Consider the following 21,651-nt stretch of genomic DNA (forward strand, 5'->3'; position numbering starts at 1 on the left):
AACCGAACTTTATTGGCACCTGTTAGAATGTACGATATCCTACATTTACTTACCTTAGTCTATGTGCCTATTTGTAAACTGTTGCGATGGTATATAACTTAGCGACGGTATAGAAAAGTTTTTAAATAAAATAAATAAAAATCTAAACATATCCAGGGCAGAGGCACGCCCACACAGCGTGCGTAGAAAAAGATGACAGGCGGCTGCAGCCATAAAAGCCAAATTCCTGGCAAGTTATAAAAAAAAAAAAAAAGGCTGTATCATAGCCCCAATGAAAAAATGGCCCTCTACAAAACCCCTCAAAGAAAGGCTATAGAAAGAGGAGGACAACCCCCAATTCTCAAGTCAGGGCATAACCCCTGTTACACTCATAGGGAGCTCAAAGGAGAGTGGAAAGGAAACGAAGCTGTAGGAATTGTGTATGATTGAACAGAGAGTGTTACTGTCGCCAAAGACAGGCAGAGGCAGAGACAGACGAGATGCCGCTGGTGCAAAAATTGTTCGACTCCTAAGAAATGAGTGATAACGAAGTGGACTAAGAAACTCCTGAAAGATAGGTGATAGAAAGAGGAGACAGCCCCCGGTTCCCAAGGCAGGGCATAAGCCTAGCTACTTTCTTAGAGACCTTGAGGCAGAGTCAGCAGGATCCCCAGCTGTAGGAATTGTGCTTGGTTCTCTGGAGAGTGTTACCATTGCCAAAGAAGGGCCAGCTGATGCAGAGGTAGCTGAGATGCCGTTTGGCGCAAAAATTGTTCGACTCCCAAGAAATGAGCCTCCTGAAAGAAGGGCGCTAGAAAGAGGGGAAGAGCCCATCGTTCTCAAGGAGGGCAGACGCTCTGCAACGTTCTTAGGGACCTAGTTCATCAAGAGGAGTCAGAAGGGCAACTGGCTTTAGGAATTGTGATGGATTCTCTAAGGAGCATTACCGGTGCCAAAGGAAAATGTGAAGAAGGGCCAACTGAAGCAGAGATAGAAAAGATGTCATTTTGGCATAAAACTTGTTCGATTCCCAAGACCTGTTTGATAACTAAGAGGACAGAGAAAACGCAGATCCAGCGGCGGACATAGACAACAGAGCATCCACAGAATCCGGATCATCCTTGACGGCATCAGGGCCAGGACTCAGACCAACATCCGGCTCTACCTCTGGGTCCTCCTGTGGCTCATCCGAGTCATCCAGGTCCCTGGGGACAGGGTCCAGATGAGACCCATGATCCACAACGATTGGCTGTACGGCCCAGAGAGCCCACAGACGACCTACAGGACCTCTCCCTGGATCTCCGAGCACCTGTCTTCCGAGCGTCATGCATCAGCAAAATAAACTCTGGGGAAAAGCCTCCCGAACCCCCAAAGGCCTGCTCAGAGCTACTGAATGGAGACTCCTCCCCACGTCCCTGCACCACAGGGGAAGGAGGAGGAGGAGGGGATTCAGTGTTGCCGCGATCTCCCACGGGAGCAGCAGGTGGGGGAACACCTTCTCTTGACCCCTGCCGCAGACCGCCCCGATCGGGAGGCCCTCCTGAGCTTGGGCTCCTTGGAGGAGAGCCCCTCCCCCATCCAGGCACAACCTGTGCACAGGGAGAGGGACTCAGGCAGGTGGACCAGGTCCCACAGGCCTTGAGGGCTGCTGCCCGCAGTTTTTCTGCCATCCCGGCAGAAATTCAATCTCCCCGAAAAGCAGATGCCCCCGCTGTGTGAAGTGGGTGTCACCACGTGATGGCCAAACCACCCGGATGCGCTGCCGCGGTGTTGCGTCCGTCGCTGCTCAACGCCCTCACTCCGTCCTCTTTACCTCTGTGGTGACTCCCTCCGGGTCTGATGGATGGCTGGCTGCCGTAGCGTCTCCATGCCGTCTCCCTCCGGCGTCCCCGGACCGGCTCGACGTTGCAGATCCGCCATGTTTACCTGATCACCTAAGGCTCACGCGTGTGCAAGCTCTGACTGATGTACCAGCAAGGGCGCGAACCTCAGGGGTGTCCCCCTGAGATGACATCATCCGCTTCCAATATTTAAAGGGCTCTATTTTCACTATCAGATTGAGTTAGCAAGGACGGAAGAACAAATACGGATACGATTCCTCCAAGCTACTCTGCCTCCTCGGACTTACCAGAGGTACCCGCTCCTCGGGGGCCTCGCTCTCTCTTTACCTTTCAGATTACAGATAGGAACCGGTACTCGCTCCTCGAGGGCCCATGCTCCTGGATACTCTGAAGATTCTCTACTGCCTGGAAGATATCGCTACTACAAACAACTGTGAGTTACCATCGCTCTCTCAGAGCTTCCCTGGAACCAAGTACTCGCTCCTCAAGGGCCTATACCGTTCCAGCTCCTGAGCTTCCTTGAGACCTTATGTGAGTTTTGTCATCTAGTTCTGTTCATGAACCCTGTCTACTTTGCCTACTCACGTTCTACAGTTTCTCAACAGCTCAGCCATCCTGGATCGCTGTTCCAGTACCGGAGGGACTGCAGCCCTGCCGGGCATATTAGCTCAATACCGCCACCTCTGGTGGCTTCATCACCTGTTTAATAAAATAACTAATGTGTGTCTGTCTCCATACTCAAGCCTAGCCGGTGGTCCCTCTCGGGGTATCCTCCGGTATCCACTGGCTCAGGGATCCACCCACTACTATATCAATGACTACTAACTCCTCCTTCTTTGGAGTCAATCATAACAGATTCTTTACAGATTGCTAACTCCGCACGGAGATTCACAACACGCGGAGCAACCAGAGCGCGGGAGAAAGGCCAAAACGGGCAGGCAGAACGTGCAAAATGTGGGTCTACAGTGCTGAAATCGCAAGTTCCCTGTCGGGAGAAGGCTCCTGCACCTGCCCACACTGCTCCCACTCCCTTACTGGCCCCAACAGCTCCGGAGGCCGGCTACCCCCGGGGCAGCCCCCCAGGCCAATTATCCTGGACTGGAAACTCTCCACAACCTCCGCAGAAACAAATACAGGCTTTTTTTTTTTTAATTAACTTTACCCACAAAGAGAAAGAAGCAAAAATCCCCAGCAGGGATACTTCCCTGGAGAGTCCCGTGGTGGGCAGGAGGGGACCTCAGGGTGCCGAGAGTGAGCCAGTCCTTTGGCTATCAGGGGCTCTGGAAACAGCAGGCTAAAACAGTCAGGGGTATGCAACCCCGTTTGCCCGGCTCAACCAGAGGGATGGCCCACCAATCAAAACCTGACACCTCAGGGAGCTGCACCACTTCACAAACTTCCAGGTCAGTCAGGACTGCAGGTTTGCATCTCTACCATCTGCTGGAGACAGAGAAATACTGAGAGGCTGTAGAGGTTATATAGCAGTGCCTCAAAGGTTTGTTCTCTGCCTCCACCTGCTGGTAGGAAAGTATAAACCCACTGGTCTGGAATGATCTGGGTATGTCCAGGAAATTACCTTATTATCTGTGATTACCAACACTCCTTGCCTTATGTTCTGGTCACTAGATAGATAGAAATTAATACCTACATATGAACTCCAACATCATAACCAATCATTTGTTTTGTCTAGGTTTTTCTGTTAAATGTATAACTATGAATGTCATCTTGCAAAGTGTTGTGATCCATACATGGAACGACGGTATATAAAATGTCTAAATAAATAAATCAAATAAAAATAAAATACCTGCGCTCTCACTGGAAACAGGAGTTCCCCTAAAGAAGATGGCTACCGTGACCCTGATGGCGATTCCCTCATAAAAAAAGGAAAAAGGGAATAATGTTTTGAGCAACAGTTCTTATATAATTGACTGAAAATCATGAACTCCCTCTCTAATTGTTCAATTTGTGGGAATAGAGCTAACTGTAGTATTCTGCAAAGTTCCAGCTCTGGAAAGCACGGGGAAAATTTACTGAAAATAAATTATATAAAAGGGTTTTATTTTCTTACTCGAAGATGGGTAAAAAATGTGAGAACCTGGAGAATTTGCTCTGTTAAAAGAGGGACACTGGGTGTTTAATATACACACAGGGGTGTCAAAACTATATAATCAAAAGTTGCTATATGCAAATAAAACACATATTCATCGTGATATTCTATAAAGCCTCTTTGAGGCTTGAGATCCAAATTTTGAGGTTATAGACCATTCATCAAGGATCCAATGGGTTCCGATTTGCGAAGCAGATATCCAGGCCCCGGGACTTAATCCAATGTTTGAGATGCATGCCAATCAGTCCCACAAAGAACGACATTATATAAACCAGTAGATGTGTTATATTAATCCAAAAATAATAGACAACGTCAATGTGTCTAAATTTGGAACGTTACTGTGATTCCAGGGTTTTTTTTTTAGTGAGGGTTAAGGGAAGAATCAAAATAAAATGGAATATATTGAAAAACAAATATTTTTTTTACGCGTCGAAGTTTGCCTGCCTCGTTAATTTTGGTGGGTTTTAAATCCTTCCTTTGAAAGCCCTGGCGCCAACTATCCGCCGCCTGAAGAAAAGTAATAGTATCCCCCGCACTACACTTTCTCTGCCGTGCGGTCAACTTACTCCAATTTTTTTTTTTTTTTAAGCAACAAACTGGCAAAGTCCAAAACAACACTCTTTGTGGAACCAGACTCGAGTTAATGTTTGTTTGAATTCAGTCCGAGAACACTTCCGGAGGGCAGGCCGAGGCCGGAGCTGACGCCGAATAGAAAGTAGCGATACGAGGCTGCCCTGCCCGTGTGGAGATCATGGCGGCCGTCGCCGTCGCGCTCTTCCGGAACTCGTTCCGCGGCTGCCGCTGGAAACCTGGGCTCTCCAGCTGGGCCGCCGGTGGGGCCAGGTGAGCGTTGTCCGAGCGGCGAGTCCAGACAGCTAGGAGGGGGCCGTCACCGGGCCTCCATGCACTTCTCCCCGCCAGTGGCGAGAGGATGGGGCCTTTCCCCCTACCCCAGGGAGTGTAAAAGCGGGGAGCAACAGCCGATGTAAGAAGGGTCACACTTCGAATGGGAGGGGGGAGTTCTCACAGGGGGCGCCTCGGAGATACCACTTAGAGAGATTTAGATCCTCAAAAGAGTGGTATATTTGGAGTATAAATCTGGAAAGATATGTGTTAAGGGGATTGAGGTAACTGTAGATTACTGCTTCAGCAAAGATTCGGGGTTGTTTGGCTTCCTTAGTGTCTTCTGCCGTCAAGGTTCCCTTTCGCCTGAACATCTCAATTGTAAGTTTTGTGGAAAAGGGTTTGCTGTTTTATAATTGTGTCTGGACTTGTGCAGCAGTATTAGTTGGGTACTCAAGGACTGTGCTCTATTGTGGGAGGGGAGGCACGCAACCTAAAATTGTTACTCAAGATTTCACCACTGTGTTACTTTATAGCTGGCAGCTGTATCCAGGGCTCCCGTACTCCGAATCTGCAGCTACAGGAGACTAGGAGCTGGGACCAGCTGCAATCACAGGCCGATGCAGAAAGGTGTGATCAGCCGCATAGACAGGGTTACCTGCTATTGAATGATCATTTTATCAGGCTGATGCAAAATTGTATGCTGGGCCCAGTGCACAGGTTAACGAGAATGCATGTTTTGGACGTGTCCATAACCCTTTATGCAATAAGGGGATTAGTGTGTCTAAATCAGTGAGTAACTAATAGTGCTCATCACATGTAAATTCATGTTGATGAGGCTATTAGCTATTATCCACTTCTAGAATAAATAAATGTGCGCTCAATGTGCATATTTTTACTCTCAAAACTTAACGCCTGCCCTGGAGCAGGCGTTAAGTCTTGAGGAGCCCCTAAAGTTAATAGAAAAGTAGAAAAATATTTCAGGAAAAGACAGGCACCAACATACAGTCCTTAGGACTGTACAGTAGATTAGTCTATGAACTCTACACCACAATAAAACATAACTCTAATACTATGTGTAATAAAACTACCGGTGTAAGTACCTTGGTACAATTGGTCATCAACTACTTCGCTAAATGACTATGTATAATGATATATTGTAACCGAACCTTTGACCACACCTGTTAGAATGTACTATAGTACACTTTTACCTACATTAAATATGTGCCTACATGTAAACCGTTGCAACGGTATAGAAAAGTTTTTAAATAAATAAAATACTGCTTTTCTGTAATTTCTCTGACTTAATATCATGGTGATATTAAGTCCGGGGAACCAAATAAAAGATTAAGGTAAAAAACCCCCCCAAAAAACTAAAAAAAAAAAAAAAAAAAGTTTTGCTGGTGGTCAGGTTAGGAAAACGGATGCTCAATTAATGAGCATTCGTTTTCCTAACCCATGCACTTCAAACACACTAACTTCTGTTTATTAGCTGCCTTACTGACTATTAAAAGCACAAACACTTTAAATAATATACCCCAATAGTTTACTTCTCCCTAATACTTAAAAAAAAAAAAAAAAAAAAAAAAAAAATCCCAAGCAAAACTTACTGATTCCTTTCAGCCACCAGCAAGGTGTGATCCTCCTCTCTCAGTGCTCCCAATGATAAACCAATCTCTCTGCATCCAGATTTATGAAAGGTTTGCTTCATATGCATTCTCCTGTGAAGGAAACTTCTGGTAGCTTGGGATTAACATAGTCCTAACCACCCTTTTACAATCTCCTTCTGAACTGCTGCATATGGTTCATCTGAAATATCTAACATGGAAGGTTCTATTCTTGGCATCTATTGCTTCCACTCAAAGAGTCTATGAACTTCAAGCCCTAACATTTATAAAGCAGCTACCTGGTTATCTCTGTATGCCTTCATCTCACATTGCTATCTGGACTCTCTAGCCTCTATAGACAGTGCAGTGGGGAAAGTGGTACTGCACCATCTCATTCACAAATAGTCTGCCATTCATGCTGGAGGCAGGGCTGCTTAGCAAAACCACATTTCTGCAACCCTCAGCTTGGAATTTCCCACAAATCATGTCTAATTCAGCTCTGCTTATCAATGGAAAACAGCAAGCTTGCTTACTGTAAATGGTGTTTTCCATAGATAGCAGGATGAATTAGACTTGAGATTCTTGCCCTCCTCCCTGGACAGCAGACTATTATTATTATTAGCTATTAGCTTTGAATCAGACTGAGGAGACTGAGAAGTGCTCATGCAGGTACTCCCACAAATGCTCAAAGCTCTACTACCTTGGAGAAAGTGTTCCATTCACTGTTGCCTTATGATGTCACCCATCATGTGTAAGTCATCCTGCTATCCACAGAAAATGCTGTTTACGGTAAGCAAAATTGGCCTTATCTTCAGGGGTCCACATAATTGTAGCTTGTCCTTTATTATATTTTATTTATCATTTTTTTTGTAGCTTCTGTGGTCTGTCTCCTGCTGCAGTGGGTCCCTGAACATGCTCACCATGGCCTATAAGTGTTAATATAGATCCTTCAAGTAAAAATATTGCTGCCACCATCATTTGCCCTAGTACAGAGGCTAAGGGTTGCCACTTTTTTTTTATCCTGGGTAATGTGTGGACAGTCTGGATTTACTTTTTCCTTCCTTTTATGTGTTAGTAGTGGTTGTCTTGCTGAGATTTGGTCTAAATGTTATACAGCGAGATTACCTCGTGAATGTACTTGGCAAGGCTTGGCAAAATAAATGTATTCCATTCTTTCCCACTTGGAAATGCACCGCAATTATTAATCATCAGCATTGTTCTACACCTTGCTGTGGGAAACCATTGGTATTGGTTTCTGGGAAGAGTGACCTAATGATTAAAGCAATGGGCTGAGAACTAGGAAAGATCAGGTTAAAATCTTGCTTCTGACACTCCTTGTAACTTTGGGTAGGTCACTTTATCTCCTATTCTCTCAGGTATCCACTTAGGTAGTAAGCTGTTCAGGGAAGGATTTATTACACCTTAAATCTTATTGTTGCTGTACAGCATTGTGTTCTGTCCAGTAGTGCTATGAACATAAGAATTATTATTTGTAAGAAGTTAGGAAGAAAATCCATCAGCTCATTGTGGAAGGAACTTCAGCTCACACCTCTATAACTATTCCCTACAGCATGGCCACAATGAATATGCATGAGAGAGTTGCATACAATAGGTCTCCAATGTATGAATATCTAACTCATGCATATTCATTGTGGATGTCCTGGAAAAACTAGACTTGTTAGGTGTGCCTCAAGGAGAGGGTTGGGAAACACTGAATTACTTTGTAAATGCACATTTGTTTGAAACCACAACTACTTGCCTGCATTTATTATCTAGGATCTGGCTTATCAAGAAAGAAAACTAAAGGGTTCCCTGAGAAAATCCTCAGGCTGCATTTAGAAAGGAGCTATTACAGTCTACAAAGAGGTCTGGTCAGCCTTGTGCAGAGATTGATTCACCCTAATCCACTACAACATTTGATTAACTACCTTACTAATAAGAACCCTAGAACCTGAGTTTAGTGTTTACCCGCATTAGAGTCCTATTTACTTTGTTTTATAGCAGTGGCAGTTTCAGGCCCTAAGAGTGAACTATAGCATGAGTGCTGTGCTGAAGGGATAGCTTCGGCTGCATCCAGATATAAAGATGAGGTCCCAGGGCCTCACATATCAGTGGGAGACTTGAGCAACACACTAGTGGCAGTCAATCATATCTTGTCAGCCCCGGAGGTGGGAGAATTGCAGAATTGCAGTAGTGATGATGCAGGGACTCAGTCTCACACCGTTTAAAAGAAGCCACATAAGCATGGACCAGACTAGTCCTGGAATTGGGTTGAAGGCTGCCCTGAAATGCTTTCTGCATCCTCTGCCAGATCCATGCTCATGGGGATGGGGCTTCCAGGCTGTCCATAGCCATATTATGGAGATAGGCAGTGCTAATTGCAGCAAGAGCTATGAGGCAGGTCATTTGTGAGTTTTAATTTTTGGGGGGGTTGTGAGTGGTGTATGGTGCATTTCTGGAGCAGGGTCCCTTTGGACTACAAATTAATAAAATCTTTGATGTTGCCTCTTCTTAACTGACGAGATTAACACCTCACCAGAAAGATTGCTGGTGGTTAAGAACATAAGAACATGCCATACTGGGTCAGACCAAGGGTCCATCAAGCCCAGCATCCTGTTTCCAACAGTGGCCAATCCAGGCCATAAGCACCTGGCAAGTACCCAAAAACTAAGTCTATTCCATGTTATCATTGCTAATGGCAGTGGCTATTCTCTAAGTGAACTTAATAGCAGGTAATGGACTTCTCCTCCAAGAACTTATCCAATCCTTTTTTAAACATAGCTATACTAACTGCACTAACCACATCCTCTGGCAACAAATTCCAGAGTTTAATAGTGCGTTGAGTAAAAAAGAACTTTCTCCGATTAGTTTTAAATGTGCCCCATGCTAACTTCATGGAGTGCCCCCTAGTCTTTCTACTATCCAAAAGAGTAAATAACCGATTCACATCTACCCGTTCTAGACCTCTCATGATTTTAAACACCTCTATCATATCCCCCCTCAGTCGTCTCTTCTCCAAGCTGAAAAGTCCTAACCTCTTTAGTCTTTCCTCATAGGGGAGCTGTTCCATTCCCCTTATCATTTTGATAGCCCTTCTCTGTACCTTCTCCATCACAATTATATATTTTTTGAGATGCGACGACCAGAATTGTACACAGTATTCAAGGTGTGGTCTCACCATGGAGCGATACAGAGGCATTATGACATTTTCCGTTTTATTCACCATTCCCTTTCTAATAATTCCCAACATTCTGTTTGCTTTTTTGACTGCTGCAGCACACTGAACCGACGATTTCAATGTGGTATCCACTATGACACCTAAATCTCTTTCTTGGGTTGTAGCACCTAATATGGAACCCAACATTGTGTAATTATAGCATGGGTTATTTTTGCCTATATGCATCACCTTGCACTTATCCACATTAAATTTCATCTGCCATTTGGATGCCCAATTTTCCAGTCTCACAAGGTCTTCCTGCAATTTATCACAATCTGCTTGTGATTTAACTACTCTGAACAATTTTGTGTCATCTGCAAATTTGATTATCTCACTCGTCGTATTTCTTTCCAGATCATTTATAAATATATTGAAAAGTAAGGGTCCCAATACAGATCCCTGAGGCACTCCACTGTCCACTCCCTTCCACTGAGAAAATTGTCCATTTAATCCTACTCTCTGTTTCCTGTCTTTTAGCCAGTTTGCAATCCACGAAAGGACATCGCCACCTATCCCATGACTTTTTACTTTTCCTAGAAGCCTCTCATGAGGAACTTTGTCAAATGCCTTCTGAAAATCCAAGTATACTACATCTACCGGTTCACCTTTATCCACATGTTTATTAACTCCTTTAAAAAAGTGAAGCAGATTTGTGAGGCAAGACTTGCCCTGGGTAAAGCCATGCTGACTTTGTTCCATTAAACCATGTCTTTCTATATGTTCTGTGATTTTGATGTTTAGAACGTTTTTTTCCTTCAGCAGACCTGCCAGGACATTGAGCTCCCTTAGGGCCAGATTCATTAAATCTTTTCTCCCATTTTGTGTCTATGGGAAAAACCCTTAGTGAATCAGGTGCTTAGTATCCTGGGATGCAGTTCATTTGGCCTCATGGTCTTGTCCACTTTCAGTTTTGCTAGTTCCACTCACACACTCCTCTATAAAAGGAGTGGTATATCACTCCATCCCGTTATTACTCTTGCCAACCAGTAACAGTTTTTCTCCAAGGTCGTCTTTAGTGAACCCTGAGCTGAAGTATTTGTTTTTGCTAGTTCTTCATCTTTCTCCGCTTATTGTTCCATGTCTCCTGTCAGTCTTACAATATCACCTCTGGATTTTCTCCTTTATCTGATATATCTGAAAAATATTTTGTCACCTTGCTTTACCTCAATGGCGATCCTTCTTTTTTTTTTTTTTCCAGTGAGGTAAAGCAATGAGGTTTTGCTATCCTGATTTTTTTTTTTTTTGCCATGTCTCTTTCAACTTCTCCTGTGTTCTTCTTTTTGCATTTCTGTTATCTTTTGAATGCTGATCTGTTAGCCTTTTTTTTTTCTTTCAGTCACTTCCTTGGAGAAGCACATCAATTTCCTATTCTTTTTCCTTTTTTTTTTTTTTAAACCATTTATATTTTTACAGAAAATTTAAACAATTATTATATGCGTTACAGAAAATAAGAGATTAATGCCCTAAACCAGTACAAAGAAACATAACCTATCACAAAATGATTAAGCAAAAACCTCTAAACCAAGTCCTCAAAGTAGAGGAGGAGGGTAGGAGACAAATCCATAAGAAAAACAAAAGAAGAATACTCTGATCAAAGTTCTTATATACTAAAAATCCTAATACTTAAACCACAGGAGAAGACATAGAAGGCATCACTATCTTATGATCTAAAAAGGCCTTCAATTGACTCAAATCAAAAAAATATATGTATTACCTAAAACATTAATCGTATGGAGGGACAGGAACTTTCCAACCAGCGTGCGGGTGCACATTTACGCATGTGCGTCGGCCTGCACCCAGGGACTCGGCTATCTTATAACTTGCGCATGTATATGCATGCATGTCATAAAATAGCCTGGCCGTGCACACATGTGCACCAAATTTTAAGTGGGCACGCGCATGGGCGTATAAATCCCGCTTCTGCCGCGTAAGTCGGGGGATTTTAAAAGGAGCACGCGCCTCGTTCCTAGAGCCAGTGGGGATGGGTGGAAAATATATTTAGAATTAGTTTTACTTACGTTAGGGCACTTCATGTGCCTTGCTCTGGTGCCCTCACTGGGTGATTATGATGGCTACAGGGTGGCATGGCTCAAATGGTCTTGGGCTGGCTGCAATGCATGGGTTGGCATTTGGGGCTGAGGCCCCACTGTGTTGGTGGCTGCAGTGGAGATTGGGCCAGTGATGGCAGATCACTGAGAGCTCTACTGTTAGGATTCCACTGCAGAGGAGACAGCTGGCAGGACAGGGGCAATATCGAGGGCATGGAGGTGATGCACTCGCAAACCCAGAAGTGAGCTCCTGGTTGTTGGCACCACCAGAGACTGCCCTTATGGAGCCAGGAAAAACCAAGATGCTAGAGAAGAGCAGGAAGCTCAGGGAAGGCTTCTGCTGCTATGTTGCTACCTGGTGGGGGAGGGCGGGGAGGGGGTGTAGTCCTGAGCCTGTGAACCCAAAAGCAGGAGTGAGTTCATGGTGCTGGCTGAGAGAGCCAAAGGGAGGAAAGGGAAAGCAGGGGAGCATTGTGGAGCTTCTGCTACTAGTTAAGCCTTCTTTCTCTCAGCAGCAGGCTCTAGGCTCTCCACAGTGGTACTTTGCTTAACTACTCTGTGGTGTGTGTGTGGTTTTTGTTTTTTTTTTTTTTCTCAGCTGCATGTCCCATGGACCATTGATAGGAACCACTGGACTAGATTATTAAACTTTTACATTTTTGTTAATTTCTACACCTAATTCCTGTATTTGTTGGGGGCAACATTCCAAGTCCATTTACTGTTTGGGTTTTCAAACTTGTCTGAGAGATTTCCATTTTCTTGCAATTAGAAAAATGTGGTGATTTTCTGTCTCTTCTTTTGGAGAGTTATTTTTTATTTTGCCCCGAGAAGCTAGCAGATAGATGGCTTCCTTTTGTATAATTCTTTCCAACATGCCATATGTTGAAATGCATAAAAAGAAGGGGGTTTGTAAATGTAGTCACAAGGGTGAATTCAGCCATTTTGTACTTGTTTTGCCAAACGTTTTCCTAAAAACAGAGGAGGAAAAAAGTAATCCAGATCTCTGTCAAAACAGAGGTGCTCTTAAATGTAATAAAGAATCTTACCCCATCATTCATCAAAAAAGTTAACACATGCGTTATCAAAAAGGGGCGTGTTTATGGAAATCTGTAAGTTACCGCACCACGCAGTAACTTACCGCTTCGCATAGGTATTATCACATGGTGCGGTAAACTTAGTGTGCGCTGTGAATCTCTATTTTTCACATCTTGCGCTAAGGGGGGAAGGTGAGAGAGAGAGACTATCTACAAGGCCCTCATAGTAGTTAAGTATTTATATCTCTCTAGGATGGCCACCAGATAAGTCGAGGTAAGGTGTTGGTGGTTTAGGGGGCCAGTTTTGCATGTAGAATGAGACGTACGAGCAGCACAGTACACCTTGGTGAAGATTTGAGGTCATTTGGAGTGAGGAAAATTACTATACTGTTCGCATGTGTTATGGCATTAACGTGTTATCGCCATAATGCATTTTGATGAATGATCCTATAAGTTTGCTGTATGATGAATTGGATACTGACTCGCTTAAACTTAGCATGATATTTTTCCTTTATTTATTTTCACATTTGTAGATGACCTTTCACTGCTTCATAGCCCTTTTAGGGAAAGGTGATTACAAATGTCAAAATAAATAATGGAAAAATATCACTCTAAGTGAGTTAACATTCATTATTAAAGGTGAAAATGTGTCAAAAGAATCTCATGACCATTATGTATATTGCCACTGACCATACACTGCTTTTTTTTCTTGTGTCAGAATATGGGCATAACCCATGATTAGAAACAATGCCCATATCCTGACACAAGAAAAGAAAGCTGTGTATGGTCAGTGGCAATATACATGATGGTCATGAGATTCTTTCTTTTGACACATTTTTCACCTTTTAGATAAAGAATGTTAACTCATTTAAACTTATAGAGTGGTGCTATTTTTTTTGGATTTTGTTGTCATCACTCTTTCAATTTTCATCTTTTTTTTTTTTTTACTATATCTTAAAATAAATAATGGGCCTTCCAGTCTTTCTACATCACTTGCAAGAGTGAAATTAATCTGCCACTCTGACACTACTTTCCTTGTATTCCAGGTTTCAGCATACCCAGAAGCATCAAGATGCCAGCGAGAAAGTGAGCCGCCCTGAAACATCATCTGCTAGAACATTGGTGGATATTGGAACGCGGCGGATCTTCTCAACAGACCATGACATCTTCCGGCAGAGTGTCAGAAGGTTCTTCCAGGATGAGGTGGCTCCACATCATGCACAGTAAGGACAGCACACACCATTACTCCTGTCCCCTCCAAACTTTACACTCTTGGAACCTATATGCAATTCTTTGTTTTTTTTTTTTTTAAAAAGGGTGCGAGGGTAAAAGCTATTTTTTTTCAGATGTAGTTTATTTATTCATTTATTTTAAAACATTACTATCCTGCACTCTTTATTTTTACGAGGCGGCTTACATAATAAAACATTCATAATAAAAAAAAAAAAAAGACAAATGTTCTCCTAAGAGGTGCATAGAAATAGGTACTCAAATTGATGCTTGGAAAATCATCTAGTTACATTATATGCCTTTGAAAATAGATACATTTTTAATGCTTTCTTAAACATTTTTATGCAGGAAATATTTTGGAGGGTGATGGGAATGGAATTCTATAAAGAGTGGTCCTGCTACCGAGAATTCTCTCTTATGGGTGATATCAAGTCTTGCAGTCTTTATGGCAGGAACTTCTAAAAGGTTTTGAGAGGATGATCTTTGCAGTCTGGCTGGCTTTATATAGTTAGAGGCTGGATTAAGCCATATTGATGAATCTTTATAAATTAGATTGTGAATTAGGATAAACTGTATTCTTTGTGCAGTTGGAAGCCAGTGAAATTTGGATAAAACAGGTGTGACATGATCTTTGCGGTGTGTTCCTGTCAAAATTCTTGCAGCAGGGGGACAACACTGCCGGGCGTGTGTGGATGACCTAATCTCCTGGGGAACCCCCTATAAGAATGGTGGAGTGTGGCGCACCGAAGCTGTGTGCCTATGGAGCATGCCCCTTAGTACCCTTTTTCACTTTGCTGGATATGGAGGAAAAAAGGGAATGAGAAAATCGCTTTTTTCCCCGATGGTGTCAGTTTCGGTAAGGGGACCCTGGGCTCACATGTTCTTTTAAATTCTTCTATTCCTGATTTACCAGAGTTGTCTGAGACCTCTTTGGCCCTGTTCATTTGCCTGAACTAACTCTACGGCATTTGTTAGAGGCTGAGAAGACAGGTTCTAAAAATGGTTTGGATTCGTTGGGTGAAACTCCTGGAACTCTGGCACTTGGAACCGTAGACAGTCTTACTCCTTTGGGAGTGCGTCCTCCTGGCACGCCTACCGAAATGGTACGGTTTTCCTCTCCAGCTCTGTCTGTTTTAGGAATTCAGATAGCTTAACAGGTCCGCATACGTGCTCCGGTTGCTTCTATTAAGGACTCTGTATTTAAGGATCATGCAGAAGGTTCTTCTGAACAGTCAGAAACCTTTTTACGAAATATATGGAGAGTGATAACTTGTCTTGAATCTACTCTGTCTAAACGTATAGCTCAATTATGTGCTTATACATCGAAGCCTCTTCCAAATTATCTGATTTGGATTTGAGAGTTAATGATGCAGAAGTTTTTTTACTTTTCTCATCAACCACTTCTAATTCTCTGCAATCAAATGCTGCAATTGTGATTTAAGGATAGTTTGCATTTGCATCAGGAATCTGCTGAGAATAAGATGAAGTTAAAAAATCTCAGCTGAATTTTTCAGTTACTGTTCCTATCTGGAATTGAGTTCTTTAAAAAAAAATAAAAAAAAAATATGACAAGTTTTTTGCATCTTTTACCTGGAAAAACATTTTCTGATTTCTAATTCCTATTATATTTCTAACAAATATCTATGAAAAGGCAACACTACAAATATTAAGTCAGGTCCTAAAAACCAATACACCTCTTATTAGGAAAAAGGAACCGGTTGTTGGGGACCCCTGGTCTAGTGGCCTAAGTGCCTCCCTCACAGGCTTTTTGCTTGAATGACTGGAAAACCTCTTCTCAAATGTTCTTGGCCTGTAATACTACTATTTTACATCTTATTTGCCAGTACTTATGCTCTTGCCTACTTCCCTCTCTCCATGATTATTTCCTAAATCTGTATCCCTCACTATGGAGTCCCACTATAAGAATTTTAGTTTTTCCTTTGGGGAGCCTCTGCCATATCTAGTAAGATCCTTTATTGTAGTGGACACCCTCATCAGTTTTAATCCTTATTTATGGTGCAGCCAAAGGTTGTTTCTGCACCACAAGGATATGATTAAAAGAAAGTTTGTTGAGGAGCAGGACACAGCTGACATCTGTGGTTCACAATCAGAACTAAGGAATATCTTTAAAGAGAGAAAACCACTCTAGTTTAATGATAGCATGGTTTGTATTTTTTTGCCCTAGTTATGTGCACGCTGCATTGATGCTATTGGTACACATCTGGTTTGTTCATTTATGGTGCCTGAGGTTTGGTGCACTTCAATTTGTCCCATGCACTTTCATTGTGGCTACCTGAAAATCCAGTTGGCAAGGGTGTATTTGAGGGCAGGGTTGAAAACCCCTGCCGTAGTCCACTTCTAATTTCTGGCTTTTCCTTCACTTTGTAAATACGGCGTGTCTCAATACAAAAAGTTAAAAAAAAAAAAATTAAAAAATACACTTTGAAAGGATAACACTCCTGGTTTGTTTTAATTTTTTTTTTTTTAAAGTGTATTTTTTAATTTTTATTTTTTTTTAATTGTGAGGCCAATATTCATTTGGCCATTTAGAGGACAGTATATTCAGCAGGATAAATGTCCCATTGAATAACATTGTTTAGTTATCTGGCTACATATAGCAGGATAACTTTAACCCTAACTGGCCAGTGATAGAATATAGCCAGTTAGGCCTAAAGTTATCCAGCCTCATGTGGCCGGATAACTCGCTACTGCAGAGCTAGTGTAAAACAACGCTTACAGCATTATTACTTACGTAACGCTGGAAGCTTTATTCAGGTAAGAGCCAACCTTATGCCAGAAGTGGCCGGGATGGTTGAAGAGGGATCCAAGTAGAGAGGGGCCAGCTTTGCAGGTAATCGGGTGGGTAGGAGGGTATTATCGAGGGGTGGGGGAGGGAAGGGGCAGAGAAGGGACAATTAAAGAAGTTTTAATGGGGAGGAAGGAGGGAGGCCCAGGCTGGTGCCGATCACCGGCTGAATTTTGAACTCTTGCAGGTTTAAAGTTTTGGGCCCAGCTTGTGGGGACCTTGAAGAGGGGAGAGGTACATATAGGTGGTGGTGGGTGAGTGGGGGGCATCGGGCCAGGAGGCCTGTGACCTTTTTTTTTCTTCTAAGAGGCGCTACTTACCCGGCTGTCTCTGACGATATCTGGGTAAGTGGTGAACTATCCGGCCACACAAGGCTGGCCAACTTTTTAGACCTGCTCAGAAGCAGATCTAAAGTTATCCAGCTAACCTAGCCAGATAACTAGGCCAGGTTAGCCAGATATCTCAGCCCCTTCCTGGGAATGCCCTTAAAACGCCCCTTTTCTATCCGGCTAAGTATCCGTCTAAGCTATAACTGTTTAGGTTATCCGTCTAATGGATTCCTGTGGTTTTTTTTTTTTTAAGGCTGGATGGTTACTCAAAATGCACGTGTGTCAGGTTTTAGCTTCAGTAGTGGAAAGTTCTTACTACAATAATAGTGTTCCTGCTTTTAAATACTGATATGAATACATAGAGGTAGATACTGAAAGACCCGCTGAGTAGATAAGATAACCGGTTAATTTTAGCTGGCCATCTTTAGGAGAATATTCAGCCGTAAAGTTCCCTAAATCTAGACGGTGAAATTTTGACCTGCTAGATTTACTGTGGCTGGGTTCTCCTGGCTATACTTAGTGCTTGGATTTAAGCATAACCAGCTATCTGGCTAAATCCCTAAAAGAATAAACAAAAACCCCTCCCCTTTCTTCCCACTCTCAAAACTAGTAAATGCATGGCCAGCTTTGTCCTGCATATACATTTTTTTTCCAAGTCCCTGGCACCCATCCCCTGGTGTATAAACTTTTTTTTTTTAAGGGAGTTTCTTCTTTAGATACAGGTGCATTGAGATACTTTCTATGCACCATAGTTAACCGGGGAAGCTGTAAACCAGTAAAATATTACTCACAAGAAACATCATCTCTACCACCTCCTGAATATAGCTCAGTGTACTAATGTATAAATACTTTTTTGATAAATCATTGTATTTTTTGTGTGTGTGTATATGTATATATATATATATATATATTCATCTTGGGTTTTGGTTTTTTGTTTTTTTTTAGGTCACCGTAATAGGTCTTGGTTTGGTGCAAAGTAGGAATGTATACTAGCTGTATTACCATAACAAAATAATTGCTGTCTGAAGCCTTATATAGATTTCATTGCTGGACTAATCTTGAAGTAGGAGATAGCCTAGAAATAAACCCAGTGGTACAAATCAGAATTAGAAGATAGTTTTAAATGCACATGCATCAAAGTTCCCATTTTTAGGCCCTCCCAAAATTTTTTCCTCCAAGGGAGAAATTTGTTTTTTTCCCTTGTCTCTAATTTGTGAGCTCCTGGAATGTTGAAATAAGAGGAATAAGTTACAGTAAAACACCTACTGAAACAGTTTGTCCCACTGATCCCATGGGAAGCACTTGACTTGCTGTGCCCTGGTGTAATTGGGTTGTGGTGAAGTGTGTAATTATGCTGCTGTACCCACTCTGCTTCTCTTGCTTGCACGGTGTAACGTGACCTACTCAATATTGTTTCCTCAGGTGGGAGAAAGATGGGCAAGTGAGCCGAGAAGTCTGGGAAAAAGCTGGACAGCAAGGACTGCTGGGAGTGAACACTCCAGAGGAACATGGTGGCATTGGTGGAGACTTACTCTCTGCAGCAGTGACCTGGGAGGAACAGTAAGTGTGAAATGACTGATCAGAAGATTCAAGGGGTGATATTCAGCTGTGGGATGTTAACTGGATAAACTTACTTGGCTAAGTTATACCAGATATTCAACATCACTAGTGTGCTGATGAATATACCTAGCTATCTGAAAGTTAGCCAGATAAGTTTTATCCAGAATTGAAGCAGTCCTAAAGTTAACTTACCAAAATATATCAATGTGATACACCACTGTGTCAGCGTTATAAACAACAATGCAAAAAAATCATAGGTAAAAACCTATCACGCTGATGTTAGTAGAATTTTTTTGAAATGCTAATCCATTTTTTATGGTGTGTAACATCAACTTAGTACACCTACTTAAAGTGGAGTGTATTTCTTTAAGAACTCTATGGTGTATAATAATGAAATGTTAAAAGGAGTTAGAGGAAAGTTTCATACATAAGTGTAGGTGTCCCCGCACCACTACTTTGTGGTATATATAATCATAAACTCTCCTCCTCCTCCCGTAGAATTTTTTTGTGTGTATAATCAAACAAACTTTTATCTTTGCTTTTCTTTATGGTATCATAACCTAAACACTCTGCCGGGGCGAGAGGGTGGATAGACTTTCAATGCAAACAATGCATAAAAAAGGCTTAACAAACATTAATACTGTATTCATGAATACAAACATTCATTCAGTATTAATGTTTGTTAAGCCTTTTTTATGCATTGTTTGCATTGAAAGTCTATCCACCCTCTCGCCCCGGCAGAGTCTTTAGGTTATGATACCATAAAGAAAAGCAAAGATAAAAATTTGTTTGATTATACACACAAAAAAATTCTACGGGAGGAGGAGGAGAGTTTATGATTATATATACCACAAAGTAGTGGTGCGGGGACACCTACACTTATGTATGAAACTTTCCTCTAACTCCTTTTAACATTTCATTATTATACACCATAGAGTTCTTAAAGAAATACACTCCACTTTAAGTAGGTGTACTAAGTTGATGTTACACACCATAAAAAATGGATTAGCATTTCAAAAAAATTCTACTAACATCAGCGTGATAGGTTTTTACCTAAAGTTAACTTAGCCAGATAAAGCCGAATATCGGCATTATCCAGTTAACTTTATTCTACACCAGGGTGCCTCCTGACAATCCCTGACTTATCCTGCCAGTTATTTAGTTGGATAAGTTGGGGGCCGGAAAACCTGACCCTGACCCTCAGCTGTCTAAGTCTGGAACTTAACTTGACAAATTGTTTGAATATGGATCTTTTGGTAATTGAGAGGACTGGGCCTTTTTTTGTTTGTTTCTTGGTACTGGACAAAATATAAATCTTTGTATCTAGGTAAACCAATAGCTTGTCTGAACTCGTTTGACCTTTTTATTAATCACTTAATGTAATGAATGTATACTGATTGCACTGGCTTGTCAGCTGTTGTGATGGCTATGCCGAACAACGGAATATAAAAACCAATAAATAAATAATAATAATAATAAATATTTCCACAGTCAGGGCTGAAAAAAAAATGTGCTCCAGGTTGCCCAGATGCCTAAAATTCAGGGTTTGGCACATGTTACCAAGCTTGGGCAGAGAAGCTACTACTGTTTTTGGGGTTAGGCCTAGGCCTGACAGAATAGGTGCACTAATTACAGGGGCAGGGTCCTGTTGGGGTAGATGACAGACAGTTGCCGGGCCTCGGTTTGGGCCTTGCTGCTGCATTGCTGGGCCCAGGTCAGAAGACGCTGCAGGAGCTGGACCTGAATCACAGAGGAATCACAGAGGAAAGATGACTGGAGTTAGATAGGTCGACTGGTGGGAAAGGAAGGAAAGACTCAAAAATGCTAAAACATTAAGAAAAAGAGTGAAGAATAGCATAAGAAGAAAACTGAGGTAGATATTCAAAAGCTAGCTGGCTAGGGAAGTTAGCCGGATAAACATATCTAGCTAATTTACCCCCTCATTTATCAAAATGCGTTAAGGCGTTTTCACATGCGATAAGCCCTTAATGCATGCGAAAACGCCTTTAACGCATGCGACAGCACCATATCGTATGGTGCGAGGCAAATCCGAAAAAGAGGAGGAGTTAGGGGTGGGAGTGGGCTGGGTTTACTGTTTTGTGAAGCCCTATCGCATGACTTTAACGCCAATTTTAGCTTCAACTTTTTCAGGAGCATTAAGCCGTGCGATAGCTTGTGTTACAGCTGATCGCCTGTTGCGATGTGGTTCGTGGATGCCTATTTTGGTAGTTTGAAGCTCCCAGAGCATCCACCTAGCTATCAGAGACCTCAGGAGAGGGAGGGGGGGGGGGAGGGAGGGAGAAAGAGAGAGAGAGAGAGCACCTAGCCGTAATGCCATCACCCTAGATACGTATTTATATCTCTGTGGGAGGCCCATCTAGTAACTCGAGGTGAGGTTTAGGTATTAGTGTAGGGGGTTGGGGCCACTTTGACATTCAATGTGAGACGTACGAACAGAACAGTGCTCTCTTTGAACATTTGATGACCCTCGGAGTGAGGAAACTCACCCAAAGATGAGATTTGTGCAAGGTTCTCTCAACCGAGCTTGATGGACCACAGCTCCTCCCGGCCCACAATCCTTCTCATTGACCTCCTCCGTACCACCCTAGCACCCTTCCTGCCCCATCCCCTCCTCTGCCCCATCCCTCACCCTCATCCCCTGCAAAGTTAAGACTCTCCCTGCCTTTTCCCCTCGCCCTTTCACCCCCTAGCAACTTTTCCTCGAAAGTACCCCTGCTTTAAAGTACCCTTTTTTCCCCTTGCCCCACCTTCTTCCCCCGCCCCTGCATTTAATTGTACATAAGTGCACATGCTTCCTTTATATTGTTTATAAGTTCATATGCTAAGTTCATAAGTGCACACGCCCCCCTAACATTGTTTATAAGTTCATTTGCATATCTAATTTTAATATGGATAGTCAAAATCCATTTCGTTCTACCAAGTTGTATTTCTGCTCGTTGACTCTTTCTATGCACTGTCATATATTATCTAGTTAGCCTTCTTTCATCGTTCATTGTAATTTCCTTTCTCAGTTACCTGTAAACCGACAT

At 42.5% G+C, this 21,651-nt stretch overlaps 1 protein-coding gene across 2 annotated transcripts in view; it reads left to right on the top strand.

Moving 5' to 3' along the window:
• The first annotated feature begins 4,536 nt into the window (after nucleotides 1–4,536).
• ACADL (acyl-CoA dehydrogenase long chain) overlaps nucleotides 4,537–21,651 on the top strand; it is a 120,993-nt gene continuing 103,878 nt past the window's right edge. The window contains exons 1-3 of one of the 2 annotated variants that reach the window (XM_029606142.1): nucleotides 4,537–4,770; nucleotides 13,723–13,899; nucleotides 18,464–18,601. In XM_029606142.1, the coding sequence (XP_029462002.1) occupies nucleotides 4,679–4,770; nucleotides 13,723–13,899; nucleotides 18,464–18,601 (407 nt within the window). In that variant the 5' untranslated portion in view covers nucleotides 4,537–4,678. The other variant, XM_029606143.1, reaches the window with a different exon arrangement.

This window comes from Rhinatrema bivittatum, chromosome 6 (genome assembly GCF_901001135.1).
Source record: "Rhinatrema bivittatum chromosome 6, aRhiBiv1.1, whole genome shotgun sequence".
NCBI classification, from domain to species: domain Eukaryota; kingdom Metazoa; phylum Chordata; class Amphibia; order Gymnophiona; family Rhinatrematidae; genus Rhinatrema; species Rhinatrema bivittatum.